A 12,014-nucleotide genomic window follows, 5' to 3' on the forward strand; every position below is an offset into this window, starting at 1 on the left:
GCAGAATTATAACAAAGGTCAAATAAAAACTGAATGAGTTTTCTAATGATATTAATTGCACGTCAGCAACATTTCACTTTATACACCATAAAAGGGGAGATGTCAGCAAGTCAGCAAATATTTCTGAGCTGAAAATCACCAGTGTATAACGCATGGTAGGGCAACCCTTCTGGTATCAGTTATATTCACACTTCACCATGTGCAGGTATATAATTATGGTTTGGTTACCATGTAATCCTAGTGAGGATGGCTGCACTCCAGCTGATGTTGTTTTCATGATTGTAGTGGCAACACTGGACTATGGGGGTGATTCTAGTTCACCCGCCACATTGCAAATTCGCAACAGGGATGGAGGTTGAAGATCTGCGCATGTGCATAATCACTTATGCGCATGCGCAGGTCTTTACTGAGGGCACCCTCTGAGACTTGCTTAGTCTCTGTGTCGCTCACAGTGGGGGGAGGGGGGCGTGTGGGGGGAGTGCTGGAGGCGGGTGCACGGGGAGCATCAGACAACACTAGATGTCAGCTGCCCGCCCTGTTCTCGGAGCAGGGCACCACTCATCTAGGTCACCACGGTGTGACACATTTGCGAGCGCTTCAGAACTCATTTGATGGCAGGCGATCATCGAATGATTTAGGCCACCCACGCAAGCCTGTGAATGGACGTTTATTCAAAAGATCCATTCGCAGGCCTGCAGGGAAAATCGGCGACTAGAGTGGGGGGCAGGCATTCGCATGCCCGGCGCGCGATGTTCATTGGCTCGCAAAGCAGCGAGTCAACCAGAATCAGAGATTATATACAGTGTTGTTCCCCTTGCGGTTATTTCTGGACTACAGCATTAGAAAGCTTTTATATTTGTATGTGTGCTTGCAGTGGTAATAATTAAATGCAGCTATGGGGACATAAGCAATCAAATAGTGACTAATTAGAAACACCCCCACATCTATCACACTGTCCCATCTGAGTACACTCTACACCAGTGGTTCCCAAACTGTGTGCCTAGGCACCCTGGGGTGCCTCAGGACACTTGCAGGGGTGCCTTGGGTTGGTGGACCAAGATCAATTCATATTATTTATGGTCAATGTAACAGGCAAAACCAGTGCTTGTGGCTGCCAATCATAACTGTGACATATACACACTATGCACTTCATTTAATTTTTTTTTTCTGAATTTCTCGATAAGAAGCATTTGGCCTAGGGTGCCTTGAAAATATTTTTATGCTCTAGGGCGCCGTGATTCAAAAAAGTTTTGGAACCACTGGGCTACACAATGTTCTGCTTGGCTGACACTGACCGTAAGGCTTACAGACACATATCATAAAGCCACAAGGAAAAGTTGGATAACTTTTCCCTGCCTTGTCTATTAAGCACAGGAAGTGTAAGATTTTTTACTGCTTGCCCCACAAATGTGGTTTGCCTGAGCTAGTTGGATCAGTTGTCAACCCTGGTTTTATCATTTGTTTATAAGTTGATATAATTTCATGTTTGCTATAACCCACGTTTAGCATTCTACCACTGTTTAAAGATTTTCAGAAAAGAAACTTCAGGTCCCAGAATTTTGATGTATAATTTCAAAATAACACTGCGTTACTCATTATAATGTTTTTCTGATAAACACAGAAATGATAACTCACTTATTGTTACAAAGGCCCTTTTGATACATATACTGTATTATTTACAGGAGTTTATACAGATGTGCCTTCATACAGTAAACTGCAGAAATGCCAAGCAACCCTTCTTGGTACGTTATGTCCTGTGCAACTTGTCTTGTGTCTTTTTGCTTGAATATGATGCAAAAAAAAAACACTTAACAAGAGTGAACTGATTAATGTGCCACTTGTATATCTACTGTACGTGCAACTGAGTCTGAATCTGTATATGAAGACTTACAATTCAGCAACTGCGTCTTTTTCTCATGCCAAGTTCTGCTGTGGTTTGTATCCAGATTCAGACACAGGGCGGGGTGTATTATGCCTGGGCAGTACATTCCGCCAAACATAGCGTACATGCTAAGCACATATGTACTATCATATGCATTGCAAAGTACAACTCTTTTCAATAAAGCTGCCTTTACAAAGCCAGGACTTCCAAGTTTCAGCCCTAAGAAAGCAAGGGGTGCTGGGGGGATTCAATTGGATCCATCTCCGGAAGAAAGCGGAAAGAAGCCCAAAGGCTTCTACCGGGTATGTTGGGAGGGATCCATATACGATCCCTCTCACTAAGATGCAAAAAGAACTTATGCGAAAAATAACCCATAGGCTTCTATAAGGTTCTGATGAAGCCGCTGACACCCCATAAGAGGCTTGCGCCCAGGGCTTAGTACACACAGAAAATGTGGCCAAAGCACCGAAATTTTTGTTTTTCTGCCACATTTTGCTTAAGTACATCCCGCCCTCAGTCTCACACAGATATATAAGTATCACACATCAAATCAATCACTGCAGTCTTGTGAAGTGTTTCTCACACTGCATTCTGATTAACATGTAACTGGATTTATTTTTACCTTAACCCACCATCTAATCTTAACTGTCCCTTCCTGAAGCCTATCCCTAACCGCCTTCCCCCATACCCTAACCCACAGCTTAATCCTAACCCTTCCCCTCATGCCTAACCCCAGTATTTACAGTTGGAATTTGTCAAGATTCTGAACATCGAGATTGATTCCAATGTCAGGATCCCGAATGACAGGATCCTGATCCCATCCCATCACACACAGCATGGCATATTGAGGCTAGGTTATGAGGACATACAGTATCTGTACATACATTGTAGATACATTGGCATCATTTGTGTAATACTGGGAATAAGAATACATTTTATGTGCTTTCATTTATGACACCTCTGCTCACTGCTCAGTGATATACTTACTTCATATTTAAAATCAAATTTCGAATGCATCCGTAGAAGGAATGACTTGTTCTCAGCATGGTGGCAGCCATTTTGTCAGGAACTCCACCAATGAAAAAACTAGTAGCATTTATGGGAATCAACTCAATAGATGGATTTAGCTTCAGTTCTGCTGGTTTCCCTTCATCAACCTGCACACTTAGAAGTCTAAGAAGGATAAATCAAAGATGTTAGTTCCCCCCTCAAGCCAGGAATATGACACATTGTGCAGACATACTACAGCATTCTACGTCAAAGGATATATGCAACAACATGGGGCCTGATTCTGTTTTTGCTACTGTGCATGTAAAACATCCTCAGAAACTCTTACTGTGCGCACGTGAACTGCATATGTGAATGAGCACACAGTTGTGTGGTATGCCCGCCCCTCTTTGCATGCCAGGTTAGTCCGCCCGGCATGCGGATGGATGTTTAACATAAACATCCATTCACATGCCAATGGAAACCTCCCCCATCTTTTGATGGTCGCCGACCATCGAATGATGCTGAAAGCGCACGCATATGTAAGGGTGGTCCAGACCACTCGTACATATGCGTGTAGAATTCCAGGGAATGGGAGCGGGCAGCTGGTATCTGGTTATGTCAGCAGTCCGTCCCCCGCATGTGCGTCACAAACGCATCAGCATGTGTACACCCAGCGTTTTCACGGGAACACCCATGAAATGCAGGGCGTTCACATATGCTAATGGTCCTGCCTGGCACCCAACGCCCCTCTCGATCCCCGCTTGAAAGGCAGGGAGCCTGCACTCGGCGAACAGATTTAGCACTGAGTTCACACGCTCCCATCGTATGAAAATATGCAGAAATGCTGCTGCGCATGCGCATAAGCAAAACATCGGTCCACCTTGCGCAAGAGCGAATCAACCAGAATAAGGCCCATGGTCCATACAGAGGATCTGGACAAAACACAGAAAATTAAAGTGGGTGGTTTCACTTTTAAACAGTCCATCTCACTCTGATATGTGCGGAGACTGAATACAATAGCATTTACCTACTTACTTTACTAGTACTTTAGCACTCTATCTGAGTTAGCGATCGCATCTGCAGCAGCATTAGTGCATACCTCCCAACAGTCCCGATTTTATCGGGACTGTCCCGCTGTCCCACCCGCGGGCGGCAGTGTCCCGCGGTGTGGGGGGGCTGTTGGGAGTCCCCCCTGTCAGCTGCTAAGCAGTGGGGAATAAACGCTGTGCGCATGCGCACAGCGTCTATTCCCGCAGCCAGGGGGCTGGGGGCATGGCTAGAGGCTCACAGAGCCTCTGGGTCATGCCCCCATAGCGGCAAAATGGGGGCGTGGCCTCGCGAAAGAGACGCAAGTGTAGGCCACGCCCCCAAATTAGGCCACCCCCCGAAAATTTTGGCGCGTCTCCGGCGCGCAGCAGCAGCGTCCTGCCTGCTGATGTGCCAAAGTTGGGAGGTATGTTAGTGTACAAGACAGAACCAGGCCCATAGTGAACGGAATAGTGTTTGTTACCAAGCAGAACACTTTACAAAAACTTCCAACTAGATATCTAATACCTCAAGAATGTTATGAATAATTTAATGACTTAGATTTGGATAAATAAGATATAATGGGGTTATTTTCTCAAACAGTGAAAATACTAAACCAATGGGCCAGTTGAGAAGCATAGCAACCAATCAGGTTTGAGGTAGTATTTATCAAGTGCACTCTATAAAATGATAATTGTGATTGGTTGCTACGGGCATCATCTCCACAGGTCCACTACTCCACTCTTTTCTACTACTTGATACATCAGCCCTAATGTATTGATATGCTATAAATATAATACAACCATATACCTCTTGTTACGGAGAAGAATAATAGAATGTTCTTGACCATCACTATATATTCCAGCAGGTGATTTAACAATTACTTTTTTTGTATTAACTCCATTCATAGCATTGATATGTAGTTCAATGTGGCCATTTACCAGCATTATAGCAAAGAATGGCTAAAAAAAAAGAAAGACAAGGTAATATAACATAGTCCAAACAGTTACATGGATGTGCTTAGCACAACGTAAAATGAAAGGCTTTCATACAACACTATAAAATAAGGAGTGGACAATTATTTTAGCTGCAGTAGGTGGCACATTCGAGTAAACTGTTAACGGCTACACACAAATATTTTCCTTTCCAGGACCACAGTTTCCTGGTGCCGCCATTACTTGCTGTCAGGGAACTCCTTTGTACCTAGGGAGTTTTGAAGCAGTGCAGACCCTTAGCAATGCTCTGCATACATAAGAACACAGCTGGCTGCATACAGAATCTGGAGCCATAAGAGGCAAAAGGCCACATTTGGAGGTACCCAGTTGACGGATCCACGATGTCTAGATCAACCATGTTATGGCCCACCACCCTTAGTTGAACCCATCTAGTTAGAAGCCTAAAGGTAGACTTTACCACATTTGGACTGCAAGGTGCATTTTGTCTACCCCAATTCTTACGCTACCAAAACATGAACAACACAGAAATTTCACAAAATTCTAAACCTCATATCAAAAATCTGCCAAATATGTTTTCTGATGATACCGTTTACACCAATATGCCACTCAGTTGAGTAATGAGTACTTCAGAGACCCTAATGAAGTAGGAAAACAAGTACGTTCTAGGTCTAAATCCTAAAACGAAGCTTACGAAGCTGGATATTACAGATTTATGTGCAGTAAATACATATGAATATTACCAGCACCAGATCTGCACACTATGCAGCAGCTACAACACAATGTATGTGGAATAGCGACTCTAAATAAAGAATAGGCTCACGGCTCTGTGACCTTATTACACAGAATGATTGTGCTTCAAGCTCTGCCTTGGGTTATTGAAGTCTGAAAATCTAATTTCCAAAAATGCCTGAGGCTTTGTCAGACAGCAGTAATTCTCTGACAACAGTGCTTTCAATGTGAAATCACACACATGCCGAGAGGCTGCTTTATATGCAAAATACTCAGGGAGCTATTGATTTTTTTTTTCTGGACAAGAATTCAACATGACAAACATACATGATCTATTTACTGTATTTTCCTGTTATATGCTACCTAGGTGTAATCACACATGTAACCAATCACCTTCAATGTGCCCAGTTAGCATCTCTGATACAAGGGTATATTCCATGGAGGGCAGACAACTAATATTGTTTTGAATCTAACTTAATTTGGGTGTGGATCAGTTGGTCACCAGCAAGTTGTTAGACAGTCATTAGGTCGACAACATTAGGTCGACATGAGTCTAGGTCGACAGGGTCATAAGGTCGACAGGGTCATTAGTTCGACAGGGGTAAGGGCGACAGGGTCATTAGTTCGACAGGGGTAAGGGCGACAGGGTCATTAGGTCGACATGGGTAAGGTCCACAGTGAAAAAGTCGATATGGTTTTTTTTTTGTTTGTTTTCTATTATTTGTTTTTTATTTTTGTATTTTTACTCTTATGTCGACACAGTCAACATAAACACTAAAACGTACCACCGCGTCCCCTCGCCACGGTTCGGGGCACGGTGCCTCGCTATGCTCGGCACACTATTCTATTCTCCCACCATGCCCTATTGGATGGTAGGGCATGAAATACCGCCTGTCGGCACATGTCGGCTCAAAAAACAGTAAAAAAAAAACATGTCGACCTAATGACCCTTTCGACCTAATGACCCCGTCGACCTAACCCATGTTGACCTAATGACCCTGTTGACCTCACCCATGTCAACCTAAACCCATGTTGCCCTAAACTCATGTTGACCTAGTGGTGTCGACCTAATGCTTGTCGACCTACTTGGTGGTGACCCAATGAATCTATACCAGTGGTTCCCAACCGGGGGTACTAGTACCCCTGGGGGTACTCTGCAGACAAGTTGGGGGTACTTGAAAATAATATTGGTAATGGCGGAAGATGAAAAAGTATTTTGATGGCAGAAGAAGAAGACCCATTGCTATGGAGAAGAACCATGTTGTGTCACTTATGGTTCTGTTTTCAGCGTCATCAGTGTCTCATTGTGCTTTTGCCTGACCAGCAATCCACTGGTAGCTACCCGTGCTGCCCTCAGACATCAGCGATCATCTGCCCCGCGCTGACGTGGAAGAAGCAGCGGCTACAGGTGTAAGTGGGAACCCTGGAGACAGTACACAGCCAGCGGCCAGACATGGAAGGGCACGATTCCTGTCCGCTACTCCTTAATTTAGGATACGCATACCGCTCACTTCCACTCCACTTTCTATATTTTAAATTGAGAGGAGGGGGTACTCATCAATGAAAAGCCTAATCAAGGGGTATGGGAGAAAAAAAAGGTTGGGAACCACTGCTCTATACCCTTATTTCATTTACAAAGAGCTGCAGTGGCTAGTGACTGGTAGGCCAGGCCCTGATAAAATAAATGGGGTGTGTCCTCTGGAGGGGGTGTGGTCACACCTGTTGGGTGGGGAACTGTAATTTAGCAAGGTGGTGGGCGAGTAACTCCTCGCACAGTCCCTTATTCAGGGCTGGAAGCGGCACAGATGTAACAAGTGCATATAAAGTTACATTTGTGTGTGTGTGTTGAAACTGAAATATAAATTGCAGTGTAAAAATAATGCAGCCATAATTTACCCTGCACAGAAATGTAATAGCTCACACAACTCTAACTCTCTATACATGTTACATCTGCCCCACCTGCAGTGCACATGGTTTTGCCCATTTTGAAAACAAATTTGTACTGCGATCAGATAGTATCCCTCTAAGTAGGGCCAGATGTATCAAGCTTCAAAAGTGATAAAATGGAGAGTGATAAACAACCAGCGAATCAGCTCCTACCTATCATTTTTTAAACCCAGCCTGTAGCATGGCAGGTAGGAGCTGATTGGCTGGCTGTTTATCACTCTCCATTTTATCACTTTTGAAGCTTGATACATCTGGCCCTCAATCAGTTATTTCCAACACAAAACAAGATTTTAAAACTGCCATTGGTCACGATATGAAAAAAAAAATAAAACAATAACACTAGTCCCCACTAGTAACAAATATAAAAAATATTGGCCCTTACATGAAAACAAGAGACCATTAAATAACAGTTTAGCTGGTGGTGATGGCTGTAAACTGGTGTGGACATCTCTAGCTCTGATGGAACACATGAGGGCAGCTCAAGGCACATTAGTGTACCATGGCGCAGTGTTTGAAAATGTAGCTCTAAAGAAACGCTGCATAAAGAGAAGCCCATAGAAATTAGGCCATGTCATCTATAGATGGCATTGTACTGGGTCCAAGCACCATAAAGGTTCACTTTCCAGAGCTTGGTACATATGGGGTACATGGTCAAACCTCCTAAAACAGCATTTATGGAGCTATAACCGCATTTTGCCTTTGAGGCATGCACCCTCAGTCCTAAATACATCACCTGCTATTACTATTGACACGGAAATTGAATCCACACAATGGTAAATATTACTTACAAATGACTTCATACTGTACACAATATTGTAGCAATGCTCACCAGTTGGGACTGTCGGCGACTGCGGGTCTTTGCAGCTTTGCCAAAACCGGCTAAGATAATTCCTGTGTCATTGAGTGTGGAAAAGGACACCATGAGTTCAGATTCAGGTGACAAGGACACAGGAAACATTTCCACATAGCCATCATTCAGGACAGTTACGCTCTGAGCAGGCTAGGTAGGAGAAAGAACATAAATACATTTCAATGCGAAATTTATTCTCTTGATTAAATTAAATATTACAGGGTACCATATTGTACCTTACCTCAATTTTGCAACCTTTTTGCACATCATAACCAAATTTTTGCAGGTCAAAGTTTGAGCGGGAAATCTCCAAGTTCTTAATGCAGCCAACATAGGATCTACTACTTAGTTGTCGTCTACAAAAAGCAAACAAGTGAATATTATGAATGTTACTTAGACAGTATCTTATGCTTTACACACTATGGAGCTGATGCAGAGGGGAGCTATCGCGTGTGTTTTCCCACTGGGCAACCATATAGTGTGTGCTGACAGAATTGTTGGCAATGCAGTGTTGGATTGCTTGCATTTGTAGATGAGATTTCACTTGCTGTGCAATTAGTACTCAGATGTCTTGTGCATAGTGACACCCACTGCCAGCATCTGACATCCACTACTTACATACAAAAGCAGACAGTATGGCTTTCCTTAGATGCAGGGGGATATCCAGCTGCAAGCGAATTTGCAGTGGCTTATATTGGCATGCCCAGAAAATGGTCCTTACACACCTATGTTTTTCAAGCTGCCCCTGTCTTATCTCCCAAAATGCTGACTACAGTACCTGTCACTTCTATTGCAAATAAAACCCCTTTGGGCCTTATTCAGACCTGACCAAAAGAGTTTGCAAAATAACCAATTATCGAACAACTATGCATGCGTACCATTTGTATCAAGCATGTGCGAGGGTGGATAGCAACACAAAATGCGTATGGAGTGTAAACTTGTATTTTGGGGTAGAAACCTGGCATTTTCTGAATGTGTCTGAAAAAACACAGGTGTACCCAGGCATTTTGAGGCGGGTCTCTAACATCAGTAATAACCACTTCCACCCTGTCTCTGTTGCAGATTAGTAGAAGCCTCAGAGTTACTCAAAATAGTACAGATGCCAAATATTGTTCGATGGTTCGGGAAGTGCAAATGGATTTGCAAGTGGACGCCGTTTAGCGAACCATTCGCCATTCTCTCACAATTTACCAAGGGGCGTTTACTCTTTCTGTCCGGGCAACAGCTTACACCTCGCAGTCCACTGCGAATTATCACTTTAGCGGTCAGGACTGAATTAGGTCCTGGGGTGTGCATTATTGCTAATCAATTTCTGTGCATCCACAATGCAGCATTGGTGCTCGTGCCGTGGCAAAATATCATTCCAAAACATGGACGGTGAATCAGGCCCTGCACCTGGATGATGATGGCTATAAAACTAAGCATATAAATAGGTGCATACGAATTTATGGCATATACGTATAGGAATGGCTAATAGGCGTACTCGTAGCTATTCGTATTTTAGTAAATTTCCCCAGTAGAGGCCAATTCAATTAACCCCCAAGTGCCACTAAAACGGATTTGTAGAATATTAATCCGTTTTAAGAGGTTAATATCTGCTTGTAGCCTTTGAAGGTATAAGCATAGATCAGCTTGCCATAATTATACTTGTAAGACTTTGGATGACTGATGCTAAGTCAATAACCTCCACAATACTTGCCACGTACTTGTGCGCGATTCTGGGTTTTACAACTAAAATAATCAACTTGATAAATGGTCTCATAAAAATACGATTGGTATAGCAAGTATTCACCCCTTAGACCTGAAAGTGAGCATCTAACTAACAGACTTGCAGTCTTCTTGCTAACAGAAATATGTAGAGTGATTTAGTCATAAACATAAGTGAAATTACATTTTACTATTAGTTATTTTGATCTATTCTTCTAATCTCAGCATAAGACCAATATAAGGTAACAGAGGATTACCTTTCCTTATTAACATAGCTATAAAGCCGGGTACAGCAAGTGTACAATGTATCACTGGAATTATCTACAGATTATTACAATAATAAGTACAGTAGTAATGACATACCTGATAACCCTGGAACTAGGAAGCCCACCAATATATATGGGATCCTTATCTGACCTGTTAAGGTCAGAAGCAATACCTGGGGCTTCTCCCTGTTTGCTTTCTCGCTGACTGGAGTTGTAGGAATCCATGACAATTAGAGTACCTTTGTAGCAATTAAAAAGTCAAATTATTATTTGAAATCTATAAAATACTTTAGTGTTACATTCATGCACCTGAGAACTATATGTACTGTACTACTATGTATATTATTGACTTTTGCTTTGCAGATCATCATAAATCACAGATGTAGATCCAATATTCACAGCAACGTCAATCACTCAATCACACAATGTGACATTACTAAGTGAGCCTCACCATATAAATATTTCTCGCTGACACATTTATGAACCAGTGCTGTCAACTAAAATGGTTAATTGACATTATAGTATGCAGGAAGAAGATTCCACAAGACTTTTACTGTACGTTTAGTTGCTGCAGTTAGAGCAAAGGTCTAAAGATTATTTAAGGGGTTTGCAATACTTTTCAGCACTGGTATGTCTACAAATCATTACAGGCTCCATGTTGAGAATCATTCTGGTATGCTATAACAGGGTTGCCGGCCCGGAGTCTCGCTGTCCCCCGGATCGCGGCATTAAAATGCCGCAATCCTCGGGTCTCAGAGGAGGGGGTGGAGCTAAAATGACACAATCGTGTCATTTTAGCCCCGCCCCCTCCACGGAGATCCCTGAATTTGATGGTTTAACATCATGGGGCGGGGCTTAGTGATGTCACGCTTAAGCCCCGCCCCTGAGCGACTGCTGAAACTCTCCTCCCCGGGCTTCTCTCGGAGAGGAGAATAATAAAGTCGGCAACCCTGTGCTATAAGTAGTAGGATATTTCTTACTGACTACAAATGTGCTATAAATGGAATATGCAAATATTGGTATCATTCTACAATATTTGGTACATAAACATTCTTTTTCTAAAGCAATGAAATGATTTCACAGCACATATTTCACAAATTTACAAGAATGTAATATTTACCCAGCTTTTTGTTTCGATTAAAGACAACTTTATACCACTCTCCATTATTGTAACGACCATCTGTTGTCAGGACCAGAGGACCGGAACCTAATTCCACCGATAGTCTCAACTTTCCATCCACTATCTCCAGAGACAGGAAATCTCTCTGACAAAGGAAATATACATTAATCACATTGGAAATGTGTCATTATTATAATTCTGGCAATGTGAGTCTTAGTTTATGTTTCTAAATTAAATTTAAAAGGAGGTATTCAATTAGCAGTGTAATGGGGCCTACACACACGGAGCGACTGTGCTGAGAGATCTGAGTGGTGCTAGAACATTTAGATCACTCAGCATACAGCACTGCACAGCTATGGGCCTTATTCAGATCTGAGCTCAGTACACATTTGTTTGGAAAATGGGCAAAACCATGTGCACTGCAGGTGGGGCAAATGTAACATGTATAGAGAGAGTTAGATTTGGGTGAGTTATTATGTTTCTGTGCAGGGTAAATACTGGCTGCATTATTTTTACACTGCAATTTAGATTTCAGTTTCAG

The 12,014-nt window shown here is 42.7% G+C and overlaps 1 protein-coding gene across 1 annotated transcript in view; it reads right to left on the reverse strand.

Annotated features, from left to right (window-relative positions):
- The window catches only part of LAMA1 (laminin subunit alpha 1), a 167,227-nt gene that overhangs the window by 20,992 nt on the left and 134,221 nt on the right, over positions 1-12,014 (reverse strand). Inside the window, exons 50-55 of the mRNA XM_083187610.1 lie at positions 11,474-11,618; positions 10,451-10,592; positions 8,622-8,736; positions 8,360-8,530; positions 4,709-4,860; positions 2,870-3,055 (exon numbers count right to left, since the gene is read on the reverse strand). Coding sequence (XP_083043736.1) covers positions 2,870-3,055; positions 4,709-4,860; positions 8,360-8,530; positions 8,622-8,736; positions 10,451-10,592; positions 11,474-11,618 — 911 coding nt within the window. The remainder of the gene's footprint in view (positions 1-2,869; positions 3,056-4,708; positions 4,861-8,359; positions 8,531-8,621; positions 8,737-10,450; positions 10,593-11,473; positions 11,619-12,014) is intronic.

The sequence above is a fragment of the Crinia signifera genome, chromosome 5, assembly GCF_055691185.1.
Source record: "Crinia signifera chromosome 5, ASM5569118v1, whole genome shotgun sequence".
In the NCBI taxonomy this organism is placed as follows: domain Eukaryota; kingdom Metazoa; phylum Chordata; class Amphibia; order Anura; family Myobatrachidae; genus Crinia; species Crinia signifera.